The sequence below is a fragment of the Amblyomma americanum genome, chromosome 7 (genome assembly GCF_052857255.1).
Source record: "Amblyomma americanum isolate KBUSLIRL-KWMA chromosome 7, ASM5285725v1, whole genome shotgun sequence".
NCBI lineage: Eukaryota > Metazoa > Arthropoda > Arachnida > Ixodida > Ixodidae > Amblyomma > Amblyomma americanum.
The window spans coordinates 150,781,675-150,805,261 of NC_135503.1; the positions used below are offsets into that span (position 1 = coordinate 150,781,675).

The window sequence follows — 23,587 nt, forward strand, 5'->3', positions numbered from 1 at the left end:
GGCTTCAAGGTACATCACATTGGTAGCCACAAATTTGGGAGGCCGAGGCACATCCGTAGTGCTTCCCTCCAAAAGAACGAGAGGACGAAGTTTGTATGTAGCCGAGTCTGAAAACAACACAGATCCGAATTCTAAAATTGGCATGACATACATTTTGTCAATCATTAATAGCGCATCTCTTCGCAAGCCGTACCGGTGACTACACAGTCTACGTAACATGCCCACGTCACGAGCCCCTTTCACCGCGACATGGTCAATGTGGGGTCGCCAGGTGAGCTTCTGGTCATAAATGACCCCTAGGTATTTTAGGAATTGAACCTGCGGTACTGGTTGTAACTGGCAAGTGAGAGAGACCTACAGGATGCTGTAGAGGGAAAACAAGTACGGCGCACTTGCTAGCATTAACTTCAGGTGTGAGCTGCTCAGCCAGTCCTAAGTGTACTCACATATGACTGCAGCAGACCATGCAGGGAATGTATATCCGGCGCAGACGCAAAATACGCAGTGTCGTCCGCATAGACGTAAGTGCGTACATACATGGTGACGGGGAAGAATTGAGCTGAACAGAATATTAAAGAGCACAGGAGAAAGAACAGCTCCGTGCGGTACACCTCTCGTTTGTTTGTACCTCTCTGAATGCACACCATTATGGACGCAAAAGAATTCTCTGTTATAAACAAATTCAGATATCCTAGCAACTATATAATCTGGAAACTGAAGAGACTGTAGCCTATGTATTAGGATGGAGTGTTCTACACTGTCGTAAACTTTGGCGACGTCTAGCGTAACCAAAGCCGCGACATGGCGTTGACGACGAGCAAGCAGAATTCTGCTCTCAAAATCAGCATGTGCATTCCATATCGAACACTGTGGCTGAGATCCGAGTTGACACGGGCTGAGTATATTTTTGTTGTCCACGAAGGCTGAAGCCTGAATTAGTAACATCCTTTCTATTCATTTTAACACGTTTGATGTTGAAGAAATTGGCCTAATATTATCCAATCCATAGCCTCCACCCTGATTTTTCAATAAAGGAATTACCATGGCCAGCTTCCACTCAGGAGGTATCCAAGCGTGTTTGATGGAGTAGTTTATGAGGTGCAACAAGGAGTCGGGGGACTCCTCATAAGGAATCTTGAGCATCTTTGTAGTGACACCATCAGGGCCAGGAGCAACCGCTGGTAATCTCTGTACAACTTGGGAAAGCTGCGGTAGATTAACTTCTGAGGCATTATTATTTGGCACCACTGACGCAAACAACATTGGTCGCAAAGGCAGTAGAGACGAAAACCGCTTTTGCATGCCCGTGGCAATTAATTCAACCGCCTGGATAGCTTCTTTAGGTGACATAACTAACGACTGTAAATTACTAGAGGACGTGAGCAGTTTTCTAGACCGTAGAATGCCGAATAGTGTACGTCGATTGCCCGACTTCGAACGATAATCGAAGTGTTCTGAGTCACATTTTTCCTTTGCGCGAGAAACTGCGTTTAAAGGTGGCTGCAATAAATTTATAATCACTCCAGTTATTTGGGCATTGGTTATGAAGAAGCTTTTTCCATGCTGCCTTCCTCCGCCTGTAATCTCTTGTACAGTCCGCATTCCACCAGGTAGAAGAATTCCCTTTTGTTGGACGCACCAGAAACTCCGACGGCGATGTTAGACACTGACGCAGGTGCACGGCGCAACGCCGTCTGAAATCTGTCATAATTTACATGTGACCGCAACCGAGAAGACGCCGGAGTTATACGACATACAATATCAAAATGAATAGGTGTATGGTCTCTTGAGGTGCCTCAATCAACAGTCGACCAAACCGTTACGCCAATGCCAGGACAGATTGAGTCTGTGCGCAAATATAAGTGGCCGATTCTGAATTTAAGCACATAAGGTTGTGATCAGAAACCCAGTCCCAAAGGCGCTTGCCGCATAGATTAGTCCTAAATTCCCACGACACATGATGAGAATTGAAGTCGCCAGTCACGAGAACTGGGTTTTTACAGTTAGCGAGCAACAAGTCCAGAGGTCTAGTATCCTGTACTCCATAAGGGAAATAACAATTTGCTTTGGAAAATGGAGAACACCTAGGAAGTACAAAGTCTAATGCCAAAATCTCACAGTCAAGAGACATTTGTTGAAAAGATACCTTAGCCCTGTGGCAAAATTTTGAAGAGACTATAGTTTGTAAACCACCTCCTCTTGACTGGCGATCTAGGCGAAATGAACGGTAATTTTTAAAATGAAAATATTTGTAGGTTGAAAGCTAGATTTCTTGCAGAATTATGACATCCGGATAAAGCTGAGTATAAATGCAGAGTAAATTTGTCGAAACTGAAAGAATAGAGCGAGAGTTCCACTGTAGAACTCGCAACGACGCTATGGTTGCGAAAGCCTAGCAGCAACAACTGCCTGCCCCAAAATGGTATCCTTGAGTTTGGGGCCAAGCTGTTGCTTCTTTGATTTGGGCTGGGTACGTGGAGAAGACGACGAATGAGACATGGGGGACCCGCTGCGCTGGAGAACCCGCGCATCAGGCTCCATCATCCCGGAATCATAGATGATACCATCATCACTCGAAGTACCCGAGGTAAGTACCGCGGAAGGGGCTGTAGTACGTCCCTGGGGCTGAGATGCTTCAGGAATTGCAGACCGGGTAAGAGTAGATGGGACTGCTGTCGAGAGAGGGGCCAAAGCGGCCTGCAAGGCATGTGTAAGCTGAGTCGCTAGGACGTTTGTAAGGCACTCCGATACAGTTGCGACAATCCTTTCTACCATTTTAAACATTGAAGCCTCCACAGCAGCCGCAATTGCCTGGGAGAACGTCGAGTCTAACATGATTCCTTGACGAGCGGTCACACCTGTATAACCGTGGGCACATTATTTCAACTCTGTAATAGCGTCACGGCGCGAACAGCGTTTTCTGTTAATTATCTCTAGAATTTGGATTTCCTGCGCTCGGGAGGGCCAATTTGAGTAGTTTGCAGAGTGGGCCTCACCGCAAAGGCAACACTTCTCGTTCTGCTCAGTGCGGGTGCTTGTTGCATGACCATCCCCACAGTTGCAAAACCGCAAGTTGTATTTGCAACCGCCGGCGCGCTATGGCCATAGCGCCAGCAGTTGATGCACTGCAGAGGCCTACATGAGAAAGGGTCTACCCGAAAAATTAGAGGCCATGCCAAGATTTCAGAGGGCAGGAAGCTCCTACAAATTGGCAATCACAGATTCGGTAGGCACCCGCATGTTGTTTACATCCCGGCTACAGCGGTGCACAGCAGCACCTGCAGCAGACAGAAACTCAACAGTCTCTGCTGGAGACAGGGAAGAGTCCACGCCCCGAACGATACCTTTCGTGCAAGTCAGATGTGGAGGGATAACTGAACTTACCCGAACCGAGGCAAAGGATGAGGCCTTTAGTAAATCTCTGACACAGTCGAGGCCTGGCGATCTACACAGAATCCCGCCGCGTCCAAACTCGCGTACCTCTGTGATTGACTCATAATGAGAAGTGGCTGACTGGAGAGCAGCCCGAACAGCTCCATGGTTGGTCATCTTGATTGCGCCGCCAACCTAAGGCACCAGCGCAACAGGGATACTGCCGACGCCACTGCGCAAAAAAGCCTCCAAAGGCAGGAGATCAGGGGATAGAGAAACCGACCAGGGGGAGCTCCCCTGGCTTGGAGACTGGGTAGACATAGCCGGGATTACCGCTTTACCGCGTGCTTAAAACCCACAAAACGAGAAGCCACCCGAAAATTAGCCGATCGTTCCCAGCGGATTAGAGCAGAGGTCCCACCACGTTCAGAATCATATCGATCCAAACAGATCGTCAGCCTCGTTTTTAACACTTCGGCAATTCAACACGAAAACAATTCTTCTAGTGGCGCTACCTCATGGCCGCATGAGCGGCACCACCTGTTGCAAATCTGACTCTCATACGAAAGGCTTTCCTTCCATGCATAGTTTTTCATTCGAAAGTTTCACTGTGTGTTTTCTCATCTTTCTTGGGTTTCGCAGACTCTCATAAGTGTGTTCGTTTAACCCGGACCTCACGTGGGTAATCATAACTGATAAACAGATATGTGCCCTTTAGCTTATTGGCGTTACGGAACATTTCAGCCTTTTCATATAAGTTAGAAAGCCGCATATTAACTGGTCTGATAGATTTGGCCCTCATTCTTCTAACGTGGTGCATTTTCTCAATGTTAGAAATTGTTACTCCCAACTTACTGGTAAATACTCCTTCAGTAACCTGTGCCTGCTGCGAAGCTGGCGTTTGTTTACTGTCTTCCTTAAGGGCCAACTGAAGAGGTTTTAGATTTCGATGAGTTTGAAACGGCCGAATGTGTGAAACATGCAGTTAATGCCTGTGAAATTGTTTTGCGCTAGCATGTGAAATGGTGGCGCGATCGCCGATTAAAGTGGCCTAAGCGTTCTCTGCAGCCCACAGCGACGGGCACAGGCCCCGACAATGACGTCACGTACGATGGCGCTACGCTTGCAGTGAAGAAACGGTTGTTTTGTTGAAGAAAACTAACGCCATGGGAGGTGAAGCTCACGTTTGCGGCATCGGACGAAGCACAGCAGCATGCAGGCTAAGGAGGGACGTCTGAAAAGTCGGCGACAATGACGTCACTACGACTTTCCTCGCCTTCTCCAACACAGTGAAAAGAAGCGTGAACATTTAATTCCGGTTTTATTCGGCATTTACGTCACCATTTTTAACGCTAGTAAAAAACGCTTCGCATGCTTTACCTAGAAACTTCATAGATTCGAATTCTCGAATAACCACGAATTCCCCAAAAACCATTTCAGCTTCGCTTTAAATCCACAGATAACAACATTGCTGCGCCTACTTCGGCAGTCAAAGTCAGTAAGCTGAACACGCAGTTCCTGCTAGACACCAGAAAGACTTTGGGTCATTTTTTCCGAAATGCTCTCTTTGTCCAGCGTAACCAGCCAAATAAGCGTCTAAGTTCACATTCAATCGAATTCAGTCGCAAATCTCTCAAAGCTATGTCGTCGTTAAGCGTCTTGCTGACTTGGGCAATAGTACTGAGTATGGTTTGCTGCCCATCAAGAAGCTCCTGAACCTTCAGCACTCCCGGGACCCAGATTTGTCTCGACGTCTCACATAACAAGAGCGCCAGCATGCACAAAGCATCAGTGCAATCAGTGACATTCTCTATAAAGGCTCTTGGGCAAGGCAATACCACCAGGCACCGAAAACGTGTTTTAATCTTGGAATAAGGAGGTTTTTCACCAACCTGCAATGCGTCCATGAGTAAATTATTGCGGTGCCGCCTTGCCCATTGCCGCTGATGTGAAGGGGGTCGTTGCTTGAAACCAATCAGTTGCGCCTTAGTTCATATTTAGGACCTAATCATGGCTTTAGAATGCGTGTTTACGGTGAAGTCTGTCAATGGTTTGCTCTCAATGGTGTAGCTGCCTGCTTTGACTGCCCGCTTAATGCATGCCGTCTATGATTCTGACCTGTAAAATTCTCGCGCCACTTTCTCACAATTCTTATAAATTTTCCCCGGCCTCCTCCTCGTCTCTGCTATTCATTGCCATTTTCAAATATGCCAAACCTTCAATTGCTGCGGGCAACACGGCTTAATATAGTAGTATAGTATATTCAAGCCCTTTAATGCGTTCTCCGTCGCCCCAATTTCATTTTACATCATGAATCAATTTATTCCTTACGATTTATTTATTTTATTTATAAAGTACAGCAAAGCAGAATCGTGTCAAACACAAAAGGAACTTTTCGGTTAACATTACCGTTGTTACATAAACACAAATAAGTAAAGAAAGATACGCCATAAAGTATGCAATTCAATTAAATATGTACGCTTACAAAATAATGTACACAATATGCAAGTGCACAAAGAAGGCGTCATGAAGCTCTACGAACAAAGAATTATGTCCAGTCGAAATGAACATTATTTGAACACTCTTAACATCAAAGACAGGAGAGGATAGTCTTTGGGTGTGAAATTCCTAGTGGATATTGTTCTCGTGAATCATGAATATTTCTATGGCTTCGTCGATTCGAAATTGGTTTGCTGGTGCTAGTGAGTTTATGCCGAGAATGACTGCCTAAGTTTTCCTCAAAGTAACCATTAGGTTCCATGATTCATGAATATCCAAGAACGAAAAAATGCAGCCGAGCGACCTTTACCTTCTGTCAGTGGTTCAGTACTCACCTGTTCTACGATTGTATTTCAATACCAACTTTAAGGGGAATCTTGAAAGTAATTATGCGATAATGGTTTTTTTTTCTCTAAATGAAGGAATTTGAACACTTCAATGTCATTTTCTTGATCAATTGTATATACCTTGTACTGAATAAAACTACGACTCCGGCCTTGCCTGCAAAAGGCAGTGCAAAAGGCTGCTAGGAAATAAATCAGTTGGATCCTCCCGAATGCGAAATATATATTGATTGCTAGTATTACTCAAATATATTTCATCTCAGAGCATTGTGTAATGCCTGTTTAAAACTGGCAGGCAGAGGGCCTAACACTACCTTCCATAAATAACTTCCATGGTTAGCTTTTGCTCACCACGTGAAATGAAGATACTGCATCACTTTCAGACACCTTTACGCACTGCGCAGCATTACTACGCTGCCGTCTTGTCTCACCAATGACGGCGGTCCATGCACACCGCAGGAGCACCCACCGACGCAAGCTGTCGGTGGCCATGGCGCTGGCGGGCAGGCCGCCTGTGGTGGTGCTGGACGAGTGCACTGCCGGTGTGGACCCCGCCGCCAGGAGTCGCCTCTTCCAGTCGCTGGGCGTCGTGCACTCCGAGTGCTCTCTTACGGTCCTCTTCACCTCACGCCGGTGAGGCGCCACTTCTCTCCCTCAAAATGAGCTGAAAGCTTACCTCTTCCAGTACACATAACTGAAGCCAACAGCGACCGAAACTAAGGGGCTTAGGGGATGTTTTTACAGCGATAGCTGTTAGGCGCCCGTCCCTGGCTTGCGCGTCGCCGTCGTCGTCGTCGGCTTAACCGGTGGGTGTGCGCCGGTCAACCTGGGTCGCTTAAGCCTACAGGTGGAACAGCCGCCTGCCGGTGCAGGGGTGCATCACGTGACCACCACAGCAGTGGTCATATGACTAAACGCATAAACTAAACGCCTAAACAGTTATCGCCGAACCTCGCGTTACACAGTAATAACCGTCTTATTCGTTTTTTCTATACTTTATGATAAAATATAAAAAACACCCCTATGTTCCTCGGTGTCGGTCACTGTTGGCTTCTGTCATGCTTGTCATAATGAGCTTCTCTCTTCCCTTCCCTTGTTTACTCTTCCGGCACAGTAGGGTGATCCAAAGAACTGTACCACCGATACTCGCTGCCTGCTTATTTCGGGCAATCATGTTCGGCGATACTCCCAATGTAATTGAACCTGCTTATTCAGTGATCTAGTGGCTTGCGTCCAACCCAACAATGTTTTCATCTAGGTGAAAGATGCTTGGCGCTTTATGACCGTATACATACATACATACATCTTTATTTTCCAGAAGACAACTGGATGGTCTCTTGGGCTAAAAGCTACACAAAAGCTTGACGAGGCCCAAGAGACCATTACAAGGCAGCAGCGTAAAGAATAGAAACATAATATATGAATAGTACATAGGTAGACAGTAATAGGGAAATAATAAAACAGTTACTGTGACAGGTAATAATGATGTCAATCACATAAAGCTACCAGTAATGAACTGAAACCAAAATAAAACAACTGAAAAGCACATACGCGGAAAAAACAAACAAAAATTAATGGATCACAACTGCACAAAACAGGAATGTAATTGTTTTTTGTTCAAGCCCACTGTGTGTCTATATTTGTTTAGTATTGTAGGGAGGTTATGGGTAAATGACTGATATTTATAAAATGTACGAAAATGAGGAACTGCCCACGCATCAACATTTCTTGTTTGCACGCTAATATTTCGTCGCTCTAAGGATGCCAAGGACTTTAGAAGGTTAGTAACTTCAGGGGAGGAAAAGTAGATTGACTGTAATAGGCGAAATTCATACAACTTGTCTACACTTATGATATTGAATGATTCAAATGCACCCTTTGTAGTTTCCATGGGCTCAATATTTGCTATGTAACGGATGATTTTTTTCTGTAAAACCAGGAGTTTATTTAAATTGGTTTTTGTGGTTGTGCACCAAACTAGACTGCAGTATCTTAAATTAGAGTTAAACAAAGCATGATATACTTGAAGTTTTATCTTGGGTGGAAGTACAGTACGACAGCGCGATATAACTCCTGTAATCGAGGAAAGTTTTTTACGAAGGTGATCAATGGGAGCATCCCAGGTTAGATGTGAGGAAAAATGTACACCTAATATTTTATGGTTGTCAACGATTTCAATTTCTTGGTGCTCATAGGTTATAGTGTGATTTATTTCAACTAATTTGTTTTTAGCGCGGAATATAATAGCTTTAGTTTTAGTGCAATTGATTTGAAGTCTGTTTAACTTGGACCATGTGGATAGCTTAGCTAAAAATTCATTACATTGCATGATTAAACCATCAGCATTTGGGCCAGAAATAAGAATAGTACTATCATCAGCATATATCACTAGTTTTACTGTATTATCAATATTCATCAAGTCATTAACGTATGTATTGAACAACAGCGGACCTAACACACTTCCCTGGGGTACGCCACTCTTTATCGGAAAAAGGGATGAGCTGCAGTTTTTGACAAACACTCTCTGAAACCTGTTGCTGAGGTAGCACTTCAGCAAAGCTAGACACGTGCCGCGGATCCCGTAAGCTTGTATTTTGGATAGAAGAATGTTATGGTCCAGACAGTCAAAAGCCTTGCTGAAATATATAAAAACAGCCAACGAGAACAAATTACTTTCTATGTTTCGTAAAATATTTTCTTTTAATTTTAGTAAAGCAGTTTCCGTCAATCTGTCCTTCCTAAAACCGAACTGTGCATTTGTTATTATGTTTTCTTTGTTAAAGAAGTTAGTTATACGAGCAAAATTGATTTTTTCTAGTGCCTTAGAAAATACAGGGAGGACTGAAATTGGGCGATAGTTTGTTGCCAAGTTTGGGTCGCCGCCCTTGAAGATTACAGAAACCCTGGCACATTTCATTTTTTCAGGAAAAACGCCCGAATCCAGTATTAAATTAAATATGTAAGCAAGTACGGATGTAAGTAAGGTCAATACATACTTTATCGGCATGATTTGAATGTTTTCAATATCAAGCGCCTTACTGTTTCGGAGCAACATGAAAGTGTTATAAATCTCCTGCTCATCAGTAGGCTGAAGGTATATTGTTTTCATTGTACTAGTGGAGATTCCAGTTGTATCTGGAGGATAGTCACAAGGATTTGCAATACTCACAAAATGATTGTTAAGGTAATCCGAAAGCGCTTTACCGCTCAATTCACCACCTTCATGTGTTAAAACATCCGGAAGGGAACTTTTACTTTTACGACCAAAAACAGTGTTTATTGCTTTCCATGCAGCATCCGGGCGTTGTCGAGCGCAGTCTGCAAATAACTGCTCATAGTATAAAGATTTGGCTCTCCGAAGCTCAGCGTTTAGCTTATTCCGCAATATTTTAAACTCCTTTAGAGTTTCTTTTGAACGTGCACGCAAGAAAGAATGAAAGTGACGATTTTTATTTTTGATCATTTGTAAGTGTTCTCGAGTGACCCATGGTTTCTTAATCTTTTTTGTTGGCACGATAGTTTGCAAAGGGAAATGTTTAGCATAGATGCACACAAAACGATTTATGAATTCGTTATACGCGTCATTCGCATCCACATTTTTTAGCACGGCAGACCAATCTTGGTTCATGATTTCATTCTTGAACGAGATTAGCTTTCCTTCGGTAATGCGCTGAACAAAAAATGTTTCCCTTTTCACATTCCTGTCCAGTGAATCAGTGCGATATGTTAAGAAAGTAGGACAGTGATCACTAACGTCGCAGGCAACTGTGCCTGCATTGTAAATTTCAGTGTCAAGATTCGTAACAATGAGATCTAGCATGGATGATGTAGAACATGTAATTCGAGTTGGTGTTTTAATCACATTTATGAAACCAGATGAAACCAGTTTTGTGCTAAAGTCACGAACACAGTTATTTTCCTCTAACATGTTTATGTTAAAATCACCACCACTGATGAGCCTAAGGTTGTTTTTACAAATAAATTCCAAGAAGTCTTCATAAAATTCTAAGAAGCGTGCAACATTCCCAGTTGGTGGACGATACAAGACAGAAATTATTTCTTGTTTATTTTTCAGCGTTAAGATTTCATAATCCACAGTGGTCTTACTGAATTCCGGCAAAATTTCACACTTCTTGTGCTTTGCAACTAGAATTGCGACGCCACCACCCCTGCTGTTTTTACGATTAAGAAAGAAGTTATTGTAACCATCTAGTTCCAACATTTTGCTGCTGTTTGTATACCAAGTTTCCGACAGCATTAGGACAGAAAATTGAGAGCAAAATTGCTGTAATAAAAGGACAATGTCATCTTCTTTACGGTTCACTGAACGTGCATTGATATGCATAACTGATTCGCGTGATAAATAATCAAACTTCACATCAGATGGCAGAGTAAGCTCCTGATAAACCATCTTTCAATGCTTGAAAACACGAAGCAGATAGCCAGATGAGCACGATGTCGGCAATCACACGTTATCGGCATCACGAGCTGTGTTGCCCGCTTGAGTAGAAAAAATCTTGTCGACAACGTCCTCACCTGTCACATGCACAGTGGGCGTGTTATCTGCCTGCTTGGCAAAGATTTTCCCGTTGTAGGACCACACCGATTTCCAGTTACTCATATTTTTTTTTTCACAGCCATTGCAAGTAGTTTCTTCAATGCGGGACAGAGGTGCTCATTAACATATATTGCATCTGATTTGTCTAGGCCGATGTATTTGCTTGTAAGCCGTGTTTTTTTCGCCTTCGTCAGGACAATGTCTCGCTTCCTGTGGGATTTGAATTGAACGAGGATGTGCGACTTCCCAGCAGTTCGCGTCGGCACGCGATGGCAGACTTCAATGTCAGCTTCTTCTATCGGTTCTGAGATGATGTTGCCAATTTTAGAGAGAATGTCACTCAGGGATTCGCCTTCAGTCTCTGCTATTCCTTGTATTTCAATGTTACACTTCCTTGAATATTGTTCAGCATGAGTAAGCCTGCTTTCTGCATTTTGCAATTTACTTTCGAGAGATGCGCATCTGGCACACAGCGCCTCATTATCAGTTGATAGTTGCACGTTTTTGGAAACCTCATCATCCAGTTGTTTTTTGATGTCCTCTATTGTCCCATGCGCGAACTCAAGGCTCTCGGTCAAGCTTTTTTGCTCGGTTTTTAGCTCACGAATTTCGTTTCGCAAATCTCTTTCCATAGCCTCTCGAAAGGCCTTCAGTTCAAGTTTTACTTCGTCTTTAAGTTTAACTAATTCAGCCCTCATTTCTTCCTTCAGCTTATTTAACTCTTTAGACATTTGAATGCAAGCAGCCTTTCGGGTGCAACAAGATAATAAAGCACTGCAGCTTGAGACAACACACAAGCACAAAGTCCAAAATCAGGCAGCAGCGACGACACACAATACAGAAGATAAGTCAAGGAATCGATACGGCGATAACACTAACCTGTGACAAGAGCGTACAACTGTTAACACAGTGCGCACGGGGCACGTCGCTGCGGCCAAGTGAGGCTAGCTGCGCTGATGTGGCTCCTTTTGTAGCTCCTGGCACTGGCGTAGGGCAGCGCAGTAGTTCTGCGCAGCTGACGGTCACGCCTCCTGGTACAACTTGCGGAAAATCCGGCGTAACAATCTAAAGTCCGGCGTGGAGAGCTGGCTTGGTCCGGTGCGGGCGCTGAGTGCAGCCAAGCGGTTTGTGCCTGTGACAAGAGCGTACAACTGTTAACACAGTGCGCACGGGGCACGTCGCTGCCGTATAAATGGACCAGACATGCAGTCTTTTCTACAGGCACATAATAATGCCACGTTTTTTCATTTGGATAACCAAATTCACAATGATTTTGTTTGCGCGTATAATTCAGTAACGAAATACAGAACGCTACCACAGTGCCTCAAAACCCCGCCCTGAGCATCCAGATTGAGCGTGTCAGCACAGCTTCTATTCTCATCCAAGATTTAAATTATGTACATAGATTTCTATCATTTATGCCTTCTGTATCTTGTTAAAGAAACGCATGTGCTCCTTGTTATAGATAGAGCGCATATTATCTATGTCTTTTCCAATAATTTTAAAGTTATTTGCAGCGCTTGTTCTACCTTTTTCGGCTCTTATCGCGGCGCTGTATTTCTAGTCAGTCTACAGAGACCCATTACGCGGCTGAGAAGGAAAGCCTCCTGGTTTCCATTCAAGAAAGAGGCAAGTTGGATACTGTAGCAAAAAGAAAAATGAATATGCCGTATACACTCCACTAAAAACCGCACTTTTCGTGTTTTTGGCGGGGTGCACCCCTCTCACAAAAGCGACATTTTCCAGTTCAGCTACGTTCCGGCTAAAAATTGTACCATGCTAGCTCACGTTGCATCAGGCACTCAACTGCAGGTACATTTCAATTTCCTTAACGTCGCCATCGCTCGGTCAGTGGCTTCCCTCCACCCTCGAAAATGAAGTCAGCTTCGGTTCCATCTACTCCACCCAAAATTCCTGTCACTTGAAAACTTTTTTCTAATATCCGGGAACACCACAGGCTACCAGTTCAAAATCCGCGATCAGACGAACTGCACCAATGCTCTACTTAGCCGCTCCCGTGCAGTGCGGTGGATGTAAACCTAAACATTTTGACAGATCTGCCTGCCTGGCCGATGGAGCTTCGCCGGAGATTTTCCGGTGGAGCTCGCAGGTGCTCGGAGCCAGCGTTTCCGTAGGATGCTCAAAGCCCGAGTAGAGTCAGTTTTCCAAACCATCTCTGTTTATTTCAGGAGCCGAACCATTTTAATGGGACAGCATTACTAGCCCCGTTAAACGAAATTCCGCCGGCGGCAGTTGTTGATTGATTGATTGATTGATTGATTGATTGATTGATTGATTGATTGATTGATTGATTGATTGATTGATTGATTGATTGATTGATTGATTGATTGAAACAACGTTTGTTTCCATCAGAAAAAAGGCGCCTTCCTCCCCGCCCCCGGCACGCAGGCCTGGGAAAACGGGGAGTCATGCGCCCGCGGATTAGAGGCTGGCAGCCAGCCCTTGGACTGTTGCGGCCTAAGCTCTGGTAGGACGTGAAGTGCCCAGACCGGGATCTTGAAGGTATTAGTTTGGAGCTGCCTCCACGCAACAGCTTCTCTATTATTTAGGCCAACATTTGGCGCGGGTACCAGTCTGCGTCCTAATTTATAATGGTCGATGATTTCCCCCGTAATTTTGCAGACACTCGTCGTAGGCCCAATGTGCAGGGGACTCGACGGCTACCCGGAATTTCGGGCTAACTTGTGAGCCGCCTCGTTACCAGGGACGGCAGCGTTCGCGGGTGTCCAAATTAACCGAATTTTCCTATTCAGCGTTCATTGGGTGAGGATTTTGGCCGCTTCCAGTGATATCATCCCCTTTCCAAAATTTTAGACGGCAGTTTAGCTGTCTCTAATTATAAACTTGGCCTCCGTTCCTACGCAAGCGATCGCTATCGCAACTTCCTCCGCAGTCTCTATGTTGCGGCCTCGGATGACTGCCGAGGATACCGAAGCCCCTCGGCCATCGACTACCGAGGCTACCGCCGCAGCCGTTCTGCCACATGCCCTCCTCGACCTAGGCGACTTCTTTCGCTTCCATATTATGGAACCTCCGCTGTAGAGCTTCGGCTCGTTTGGCCCTTCTTTCTACGTCACATTCTGGGTGCATGTTTCTAGGGAAGAGGGGGACTGCCAAGGCGTTCCTGCTTTCCCTACTAATTTCGAATTTGGTTTAGATCCGAGCGAGGCGTCGAGGCCGAGTCAAGGACCAGATGGCTGGGGAGAGCCGCGCCAAGGACCCTTCAAGGCAAAGCGCACTGCAAAGCGCTGCATGGATGAGAGGCCGCGGAGAGAGAGTCGCCGCCAAGGCAATGTGCAGCCCCTAGTTCCGAACGTGTGCCGACTTTTGTACACAACAGACCACGCTGACCAACTTCTCTCAAAAAGAACTTTAATGAAAAATTCTCCGCGCCGCAAGAACTAATGCTTTCTCATTCCCACCCGTAATCAGTCTTCAGTGTCCCGACTGAATTCTTTATTGGCACGTGCGGTCGTAGCCCATTTAGAGCGAGCGGTGGAAGAGAGTGAGGATGAGCGTGAGTTTACACATAAAGCAGTAGCAGAACATCAGCACGACTCCTTGTAAAGGGCGTGCACGTAGGACCATAACACGGTCGCTTGACTCACCAGGAAGCATCGCGATTCTCAGAGGGCTTCAAGAGCGGCGCGGATGGGCTGTTCGTCTAAACTCCGGAACAGGAGGAACTGGCGCACCCGGCGGTGGCTGACACGCGAAGCTTACCGATGCACTAAAGAGGAATCTGATACCGTCTTTTTGCAGCGGTACTTCTTTCTACGCTCTCCGAGCATTCTTAGAAACTTCGAATTAATGTCCTGTGCGGCCGATTTTCCTATTAATTCGAATTAAACGTCCCGACTGTCGCCTTTATCTTTTAACTCACCTCCGGAAAGAGGACGAGTCAGTGAACGCGTGGAAGTCGTTGCAGCCACTCGCATAGCGGCTTCGCTTTCACTTTTGTTTTGTTTTTCCAGCTTTCCGTGAATAAATAGTTTCAGTCACAGACTGCAAAGCATCAATAAGGTCCACGAAAATTAAAATACGCGTGGACTCTTTGCTTTCGCCGATCGCTACGTATCGCTCTGCCGATGGTAGAGTGGCAAGCCGCCACGCGACTGGCTGGAAGGCACTCCACGCGTTGTGGCTGGCTCCTTCTCTTTTCGGGGGCAAGTTAAAAAATTGCGGCGGTTTAGCTCTGGTTAAACCTGGAATGACGTGATAGCTACATCTGACCGAGTGGAACTCGCTCAGTCGAGTTGCAAAGTCAGTCTTTCGCCGCTCAATTTGGCTGGGCGTTCGTTCTTCATCTTCGTCCCACTTGACACGACGCATGCGCACAGCTGTGGCAGCTCAGTTTCGCCGGCGTGCCGCGCCGCCGGCATCACCAGCTGTTCCGCACCACTTGGCTGGTTACCTGACCAACCACGTGATCAGCCACGGCGCCGCGCCGCCGGTGTTCCTGGATATTAGAAAAAAGTTTTCAAGCGACAGGAATTTTGGGTGGAGTAGATGGAGCCACACGGTGGCGGCGCCGCCACGCTGAAGGCTCGAAATGCTAGCGTAGTGCAGCTAGTGCTACAAAAGGCGGCAGCCGGAACGTTTAATTTGCGTTAATAGAAAAATCGGCCGCACAGGACAATAATTCGAAGATTCTAAGAATGCTCGGCGCGTGCAGATCGAGTTACCGCGGTAAAAAGACGACCTCTGAAACGTTTTAGTGCGCCGCTAAGTCTTGGGCCCACTCCCTCCTGCCCTCTCTAACTGCGCTCCGTGTGAAACATCGTGGGTGACCGTTCCGCCCCGTCGTCTCGGCGTTGAGCACCTGGCTGAAAGTCCAGCACGGCGAGCCGATAATAACCAGAGATGGGCATCCTCACGAGGGCGCCCTCACCCTCACCTCATGAGGATTTCACACGGTGAGGTGAGGGTGGGGGAGGAAGGAAGGATGGAAATTCGTGAGGACGAGGGTGAGGGAGGAAAGACATGGTGAGGTGAGGGCGAGTGAAGGAAGACATGATGAGGTGAGGTCGATGGAGGGCAGAATTCACTGCTCGAAGGCGAGGGTGGTGGCCCGAATCATACTGCGTGTTAACGCTTTTGCCTGTGCCGCCATTATGAATTCCCATTTTAAAGCGCTACTTCTTAGGGTGACGATCCCGGGGAAGACGTAGTTTCTGCACACTGGAGGTATGTACACGAGGTGAACGCGAAACGCGGGTGCAGCACACCTTCTCCGGCGTCGTGATGTACTACACCGCAGAAAAAAGCGCTCTTCTAACTCAAAAACCTTTTTAAACAATTGTGTAAAGTATTAAGTCAAGCGCCCAGTATAGTGCGATAACAAGGGGCCACTGGCCGGGCCGTGCGGGTGGCTGCGATTCCAACGGGAACCATGGTACCGGCGTAGCGCGGTCGACATTTTCATTATTAGCACCGAGTCCGTCGCATGATCACAGTGTAGAGTTTTATAAAACACGTAGACATTGTACCCAGTAAGGCTGTTGAATTCCCGTGTTCTAGCCCTTCTTTGTCGGAACGAAGTCAGATTTCAGCTAAGTGAGGTTTCACAGAATTGGCTGCAACGCAAAAAATGCTTTTTCAAAATTCCGCTGTCACATCAAAGCCTGTTGGCGGCGTTGATGTTGATTTTTTTTTATTCACGCTGTGAGTAGTTCAGTACAGAAATATCTTCTTTCTATATTATATTTTCTCTGGAACTGCGGTATAGGAAAGCGGTGCCGCAGTGTGGTGAGCAACGGCGACCACTGTGGTCTTACCATGAAAATAAAGCAGCACCTTAACCACCTTGGTCTGAATTATCTCTCTCTCCGCCTTGCATTGTACGATGTGCTAAAAGGAAAAAGTTGTACTGCTCTCCACATAACATCAACACCTCTTGGTTTGTTTCTGTCCCTGGTAAGACCTGTGACAGCGTAATCACGCACCTGATTTTGTGAACCAAATTTATAGCAGACATGGTACGTAATTAACACTCAGCGTTTGAGTAAGGCGTAGACGTGGCAAGCAAAAAAAATCACGGGCAGTTTCGTTTGGGGTTAACCATGCATTTTCGTGCGCTAGCACCGTTAGTCCTATTTCGCATCGTTTATCTCGAATTTCTCTGCTGTTGCTTGGCCTGAACATGCTTACTTTGGTTGATATGTCATATGATGTAAGTTTGCGTGTCATTGCATCACTTTAAACTTGTACTGCGGTAGAATTGGTCATTCTCTACATTCACAGATACCTGGGAATCCTGATTCCGCTCCAGGCTCAGAGATGAAGCTGTTAAGCAACGCGCCACTGACCTGCGATGGCAGGTGCTGCCATCGGTGGGGCTTGTGAGACCTATGTTCCTGAAAAATCGCGCGTGACTTATCACTAAATTGAACTGCCACAGTGGGCAGTTTCCTCACAATCTGATGGGCAGCTTGTGATGACGTCACAACGTCACGTGACCAAGGCGACCAACGTGCTATAAGCACGCTTCGGACAGACAGACCACCACTTTTCGGCTGATTGGAAGCACTAGAGCACTAAAATGGCAACCACAGGAATCGTTCACTCTAGACTCGGGTAGTTAGTGGTTACTATTATTCAGCCCATAGGCTGCGTTTTAGCGAGCCGTTTGACTTTCAAGTGGCCTCAATAATGTTTTATTCTAAGCGACCGCATAAGGGCCTCACTGCAGCAGAAACACGTCACCGCACAGGGGAAAGACACTAAAGAAATACAAAATATTAAAGGTGGAGGAGCAGGATGCGAACTCTCGGCGGCTCTAAGAAATCAGTTCCGCTGGCAGCTACTTGAGACCGCTACGCCGTCGCCACAGCTTTTCTTTAAGTATGGCATTTATAGGAGTGAAAATTTATTCTATTTACAATAACCAAATTGTTTCCAATGCATTTAGGATACGCCACGAAACACATAGCAAAAAGACAGCAACAGAACAGACGCGAGGTATAGGCTGAGCGCATCCCCAAGAAGGATTGCCATTCCGCTTTTAAGTCGGTCGGTTCATAATTTCCATATTTTTTACAATAAGTTGGGACAGATCCTTACATCCTGCTTGTACGAACTGCCAAGCTCTCGTGCTGTGCTTGCAATGTCATCGTCTTCGTCACGCAGCCGCGTTCACGAGGGTTGTTGTTGAAAGTGCCAGTCTCTCAGGCTGCAGTTCGAAATTGTGGTCTTCATCATCTTACATCCGTGCGCGTGGAAGCGTCATCAGACGAGCATGTAGCAAACCACACGAAATGGCGGCAGATTAGAAGGAGTGAAATTCAGAAGACACAGTGCCATCGCAATGCCATCGGGTAATGGTAATTAGGAGACCTACAAAATTTTCTCGTTCTTAGTCTATTCTGTGCTTAGCACTTTTGTAATTATCGTGGTAAACGCTACTGAATTGTTTTCTAACTACTCTTGGCGTACATTAGTTATAGTACACATACACAACAACGCGCTGACTGATTTTAGCAGTCCATTTTAGCACAGTGAGCATGGCAGCAGCAAACGAGGCAGCATGCTATGCAATCCTTTTTGCTTTGCCGTCCAGGTTAGTGATTCTAAATCTGCGCATTGCTGCAGGAGTGACGATCGCTTTCTAGTGCTGTTGCCCTGCCCACTGTGTGTTCAGCATTTCCTTTCTTGCGTGATTGCATTACCAAAAGATATGTTGTCTTGTGGAGGTGTTGAAGCAAATCTTGGCCGATTGAAAAACAAATGCTATCGGAATTGCTACAAGGTAGAGCAAGATTGATTCAACAATAGGGGGCTTGCAGGCGTCTCAAAACATAACTGAGGTTAAGCTTTCCGGTTTAACTGAGCGAATTGATAGCACTGAGAAACAGTTGTCGGACCTAAATGTCTTAGCCACGAAGATAAAAGACATGGAATCGGCAATATCGGAACTTTCGGAGCAGTTTAGTACGATTAGGAACCAGATAGTCAATTTAGAAAACAGAGGCAGGAGAAATAACCTGATCATTTACGGAATAAAACAGTTTAACGAGGAACTGGAAAAAGAAGTAATTGATGGTGTTTTTCTGGAACAACTAGGTTTAACAGTGAGTGGTGTCGAAAGATGCCACAGGGTGGGTAAAAAAAAATAAATAAGGCACGACCAGTCGTTTTGAAACTCCTTGACTTCTGGGAAAAAATTTCAATATTTCATTCAAAAACACCAAAATCTGCTCAATACCAAACAAAAAAAAAACAAGAAAGCTCAAAATCAATAGCTGCGGACTTTTCTAAACAAGTTATGGAAATACGGAAACTGCAGTGGAACAGCTGTGAAGAGCAGGTGAAAGAGGGCGCCAAGCTTTAAAGCTAATCGATGATAAGCTAAGCATTAATAGCGTACTGTATAGTTGGGGTGAAACAAGAGCTCCTCGCTTTAGGCTTAGAAAGAAATCAAACTGTCCACGGACTAAGGTACTTCAGACCCTGAAAATACTAAATGTTATTGCAAAAGTGTCGTAAACAAGACCCCTTCTGCTTTTGCACGACCCTGAAATAGCGGTTGGGACAGAAACTTGGCAGAACAATACAGTGCTTGACAGCGAGTTCGTTACCACTGGCTGCAGTTCATACCGAAAGGATCGTGATGGTAGAGGTGGAGGTGTCAGCATTCAGTTTAAATCGTCCCTTCAAATTTTACCAATGCCTGATGTACCCAATGTAGCGCGCATTTTTTGCACAACGTACAATGGAAACGCTAAACATATTATTGAAGCAATGTAGAGGCCCCCAACTCTACTGTTGCCGTATTATACGAACTGAAACAATATTTGTGCACGAATGTTAAACCCGATTATCGTATACCATATTTCAGGGGAATTATCAATCAATTCCCGACCTCTTTTGTAGCGATAGATACATTATGGTAGCATTTCGAGCCTTCAGCGTGGCGGCGCGCCACCCTGTGGCTGCGCCGCCACGCTGTCACGTGGTTGGCCACGGGGTGCGGAGCAGCTGCCGGCGGCGCGGCGCCGTGGCTGATCACGTGGTTCGCCACGTGACCATGTTCCACTCAGCCAGCTGTAGCTGCCGCGTCACTCCAGGTTTAACCAGAGCTAAACCACCCCCCAATTTTTTTGTTAGGGGATAACTTACTGCCAAAATAAATAGCCAGATAGTAGATAGAAATCGCACCACAAAGCTGTACTGCTCACTACTGCAGACGCCGCTTTAGATAAGAAGCCTAAACATTCATCCTATCGAAACTTTTCTCGAGATACATTATAAGTACCTCGCTTCATTTAAAATAGATGTGGACGTATGTAAGTGACAGAACTGTTAACCAAAGTAGACTTGCCATCATTAAGGCAAAGAAACCGTGCCTAAAGACTAAAAATCGTCTTTCAGTTTATTAACGGGCACTATAAGACAGACCTCACGAGAATAGTTTCTTTTCCATCTGGTAACGCCGCTAGCCGAAGACACAGCCGCACAGTAAAGCCGTTTACCACGCGTACTAACCGCTTTAAGTATTCATTCCATGAACACTAATTGACGGGAATCTCTTAACCAATGACCACATTTCGAGATCATCTATGTCGACATTTGTTTCCAGTATTGTTTAAAAATCGGTTGTGTCCGCTTATTTTCCAAAATTTTCGAGCTGCGTTATTCTACTTTGTTGTTTAGTTCATTGCGTGTGTTATTACGTTGTGTTTACTTACGTGTATCCAACCCTGCTAAAATCTCCATTGGGGGTTGCAGTATAAGCAAAATAAATACAATTAAAAATGAAATGTTATAAGTGCAGGGCACATGCATGCATGCAGTGCGTGCCAGAAATGAAGTCGGAGCGATATTTTAGGGCCCAACTCGTAACTGTCTCGGTTTTGTCTCACGTATTAGCTGAAACAGCTCACACACACGTACCCGCACACACACGCAACAGTATAAGCATCTAGCCTCTCGTTGAACAGAGCCTTGAGGGCTTGTCTTGTATGTTTTGTACTCGGTAATATCGCCAGAAGTTTGCAGGCTAGAAAATGCAACTAGAATTTTAAAATGATTCTTAGTGAGGGCCAGGGAGGGCCAGCAAATTTTTCGAAGCGAGGGAGGGCCGGATAACTTTTCAAAAAGAGGACGAAGGTGAGGGAGGGCCATGGCTTCAAAAGTGAGGGTGAGGGAGGAAAAGTAAAAATGAGGGCCGCCTCTGATCATAACACCGTCCAGTCACGTCCTTCTCTCTGTGGTTGGCTGTTGCCCCGTTCCCAAAGTTAGTCGGAATTCTGCTTTGAATGGTACCCAGCGGTGTGTACTGCAAGCTGATAATGATAGCAGGAGGCAGTTGTCCCCACATTGGCGAGCACGGACGGAACACACAACACGACGACATAGGCGCTTAACTTCAACTTTATTCCACAAGGCCGCCGAACCACTGCTTCTATACCCAGTGGCAAGGCATACATGCATACATCGGCCAATGTATCAACAAAAGGCTAATGGAACATTGAAATGGCATATCAGGGACGTCTCTCAGGAACCTGCCAGTTCACTGTCGAAATTGTAACCCCAAACAGCATGCTGCCTGAAGTTCTAACCGATCACAGCTTTAAAAATGCGCCGCAACAAACTTACACGCCAAATATTCGAGGCAGCAAAGATTTTGAGGCTCAAGAGTGAATGTGTAAGCCCACCCTCCGTTTCACTATCGAATAAGGAGATTGTCTTTCTCTCTAGTTCTGCCTGACTTCGTCTTGGCTTCACCGACGAGCTTTTACATTCTTTTTAGTGTTCCTTATTTTACCGCCCACTTTATGTTTAGCTTTTAGCATTCACAACTTTGTCAACTGTATATATTTATTCATTATTTTTATACATTTAGTGATTAATGCACCTCACGTTTTGCCGTTTATCCGTGTTATTTTTTGGCTTCTTTATTTTTATCCATGCTCATTTTTCTTCGTTTTTGTACCCGATCATCTTAACCGCTGTTATTTTTCCTTCGTGCCATTCTTTTTATTTACCATGGTGTATGCGTTCGTGTTTTTTAGCTCTATTTTCTTGCTTCGTTTGAACATGCCGGTACTGTCATAAAATGATTTTTGGCCAAATCATTCCGCCGTGTTAGAAGTTTATTTGTTGTGAAGAAGCGTTTACTATGTTCTTTATCACCCTGTTCTGGTTCCGTCTCTCTGTCGGTTTTGTAATGATAAGTGAGGTTCGCTTGTGGTCCGATCCAGTGTAGGATCCCGGAGGCACCTTCCATTTTTGTTGTTTTATCTTTGTCGTATCCCCGATTGCCACCGCCTGTGTTAAATTTATTTTCCCAGGTGGGCGTTTGTCTTCAGGGTATATATAAGCAGTCGTTTGGGGGCCTTCTGGAATAAAGTATAAGTTAAGGGCATATGTCATCATGTTTTGTATTCCGTCCCTGTGTCTATGCGCTGTTGGCCAATATGATGCAACACCAACTAGCCCGACAGCTGGTCTTGTCATCACTTGACAGCTACCGAGGGAGGATGCCATACAAAAAAAAATTGTACACACGTAACACGCATCAGTTCTTGGGCAATTTTTTTCCCCAAGAATATGGGCTCCCAAGTTGGGCGAGTGGTCACTTCGCGAGTGCGGCTCTTAGTCGAGTGTATACGGCATACACTCGTCCAGTCGCCAGTGTATGAGAGAGGTTTCGCTCAACGGCTCGTGATACCATATACAGCTTGCCTGGCAGGCTGTCACAACTGCTGCACGATGACTAGGCTAGGCGCAGCCGAATAGGACACATTAGCCGGCATTCACGCGAAGCTGTCGCCGCCCGCGCGCAGCATGGCCGAGAGCGACATATTCTGCGACCGACTGGCCATCCTGTCGTACGGCAACTTCATGGTGCTCGGACGCACCGTGGACATCAAGCAGACGTGCGGCCAGCGCTGCAACGTGGTGATCAAGATGAGCAGCGAGCAGCACGGAAAGAAGGCCTCCAAGCTCATCTCTCGCTCCGTCAGCGACATGTTCCCCAACTCCGTCATCGCCGAGGTCCGCAAGGTACGCCGGGCTCTGCGGCATCCTCAGCATGCTGCTCTCGCGCTCATGTGTTCTCTGGATGCGCAGTGTATGCTGACTCACCGGAACGGTTCACCCCACAGGACCAGATCTGGTTCCGCATCAAGGACGAGTCTATATACTGGAGCGACGTGTTCGACGGGCTAGAGACGCTCAAGGGGCGCCTCAAGTTCGGCGACTATCTGGTCAACGACGTGTCGCTGGGCGAAATCTATCTGGGCTACGCGCGCGAACGCAAGATGGTCGACTTCGGCACCATCGAGATCAAGTACTTCGACAAGATGAGGCCGCCAAGTGAGCTGGAGACGACGCTGGGCGCCGTCGGCGTTCCATCGGCTGCCGGACCGCCGCAGGCCAGCAACTCCTGACGAGCCGGTGCTCTCGGCGCCAGCAGCGCCGCACTCGGCCGGCGTTAGGATTCACGCGCCCGGCCGCTCCCCTTGCGAAGTTCATATTCTGGCACCTTCTGCATGATTCTCGATCACTGCTATCTCTCGTATTCTTCTCTGAACTGCACTATTAATATAAAAAAATTTCTTCTTGCGCTGATTGATTCATTGAATGAGTGAATTAGCTCGCCTGAATGCGTTCTCAGTCCCCTCCAGGGCCTGCTTCGCGCCAACGCGTGTGTAGTGCTGGATTGGCAGGTCGTGAAGGGATAAATCTGCAAACAAACTGCTTACTCCACAGCATTGTGGAGCGAAGCGTTCGTCGCAGTGCATGATCAAATCGCCCACATTGAAAGTGATTCTTGTCGTTCGCGGACCAT

The 23,587-nt window shown here is 46.1% G+C and overlaps 1 protein-coding gene across 1 annotated transcript in view; it reads left to right on the top strand.

Annotated features, from left to right (window-relative positions):
* Positions 1-23,367, top strand: part of LOC144098172 (phospholipid-transporting ATPase ABCA3-like) — a 679,994-nt gene extending 656,627 nt beyond the window's left edge. The window contains exons 8-10 of the mRNA XM_077630692.1: positions 6,675-6,848; positions 22,581-22,800; positions 22,902-23,367. Of these exons, the coding sequence (XP_077486818.1) occupies positions 6,675-6,848; positions 22,581-22,800; positions 22,902-23,186 (679 nt within the window). The 3' untranslated portion in view covers positions 23,187-23,367. The remainder of the gene's footprint in view (positions 1-6,674; positions 6,849-22,580; positions 22,801-22,901) is intronic.
* The last annotated feature ends 220 nt before the right edge of the window (positions 23,368-23,587 follow it).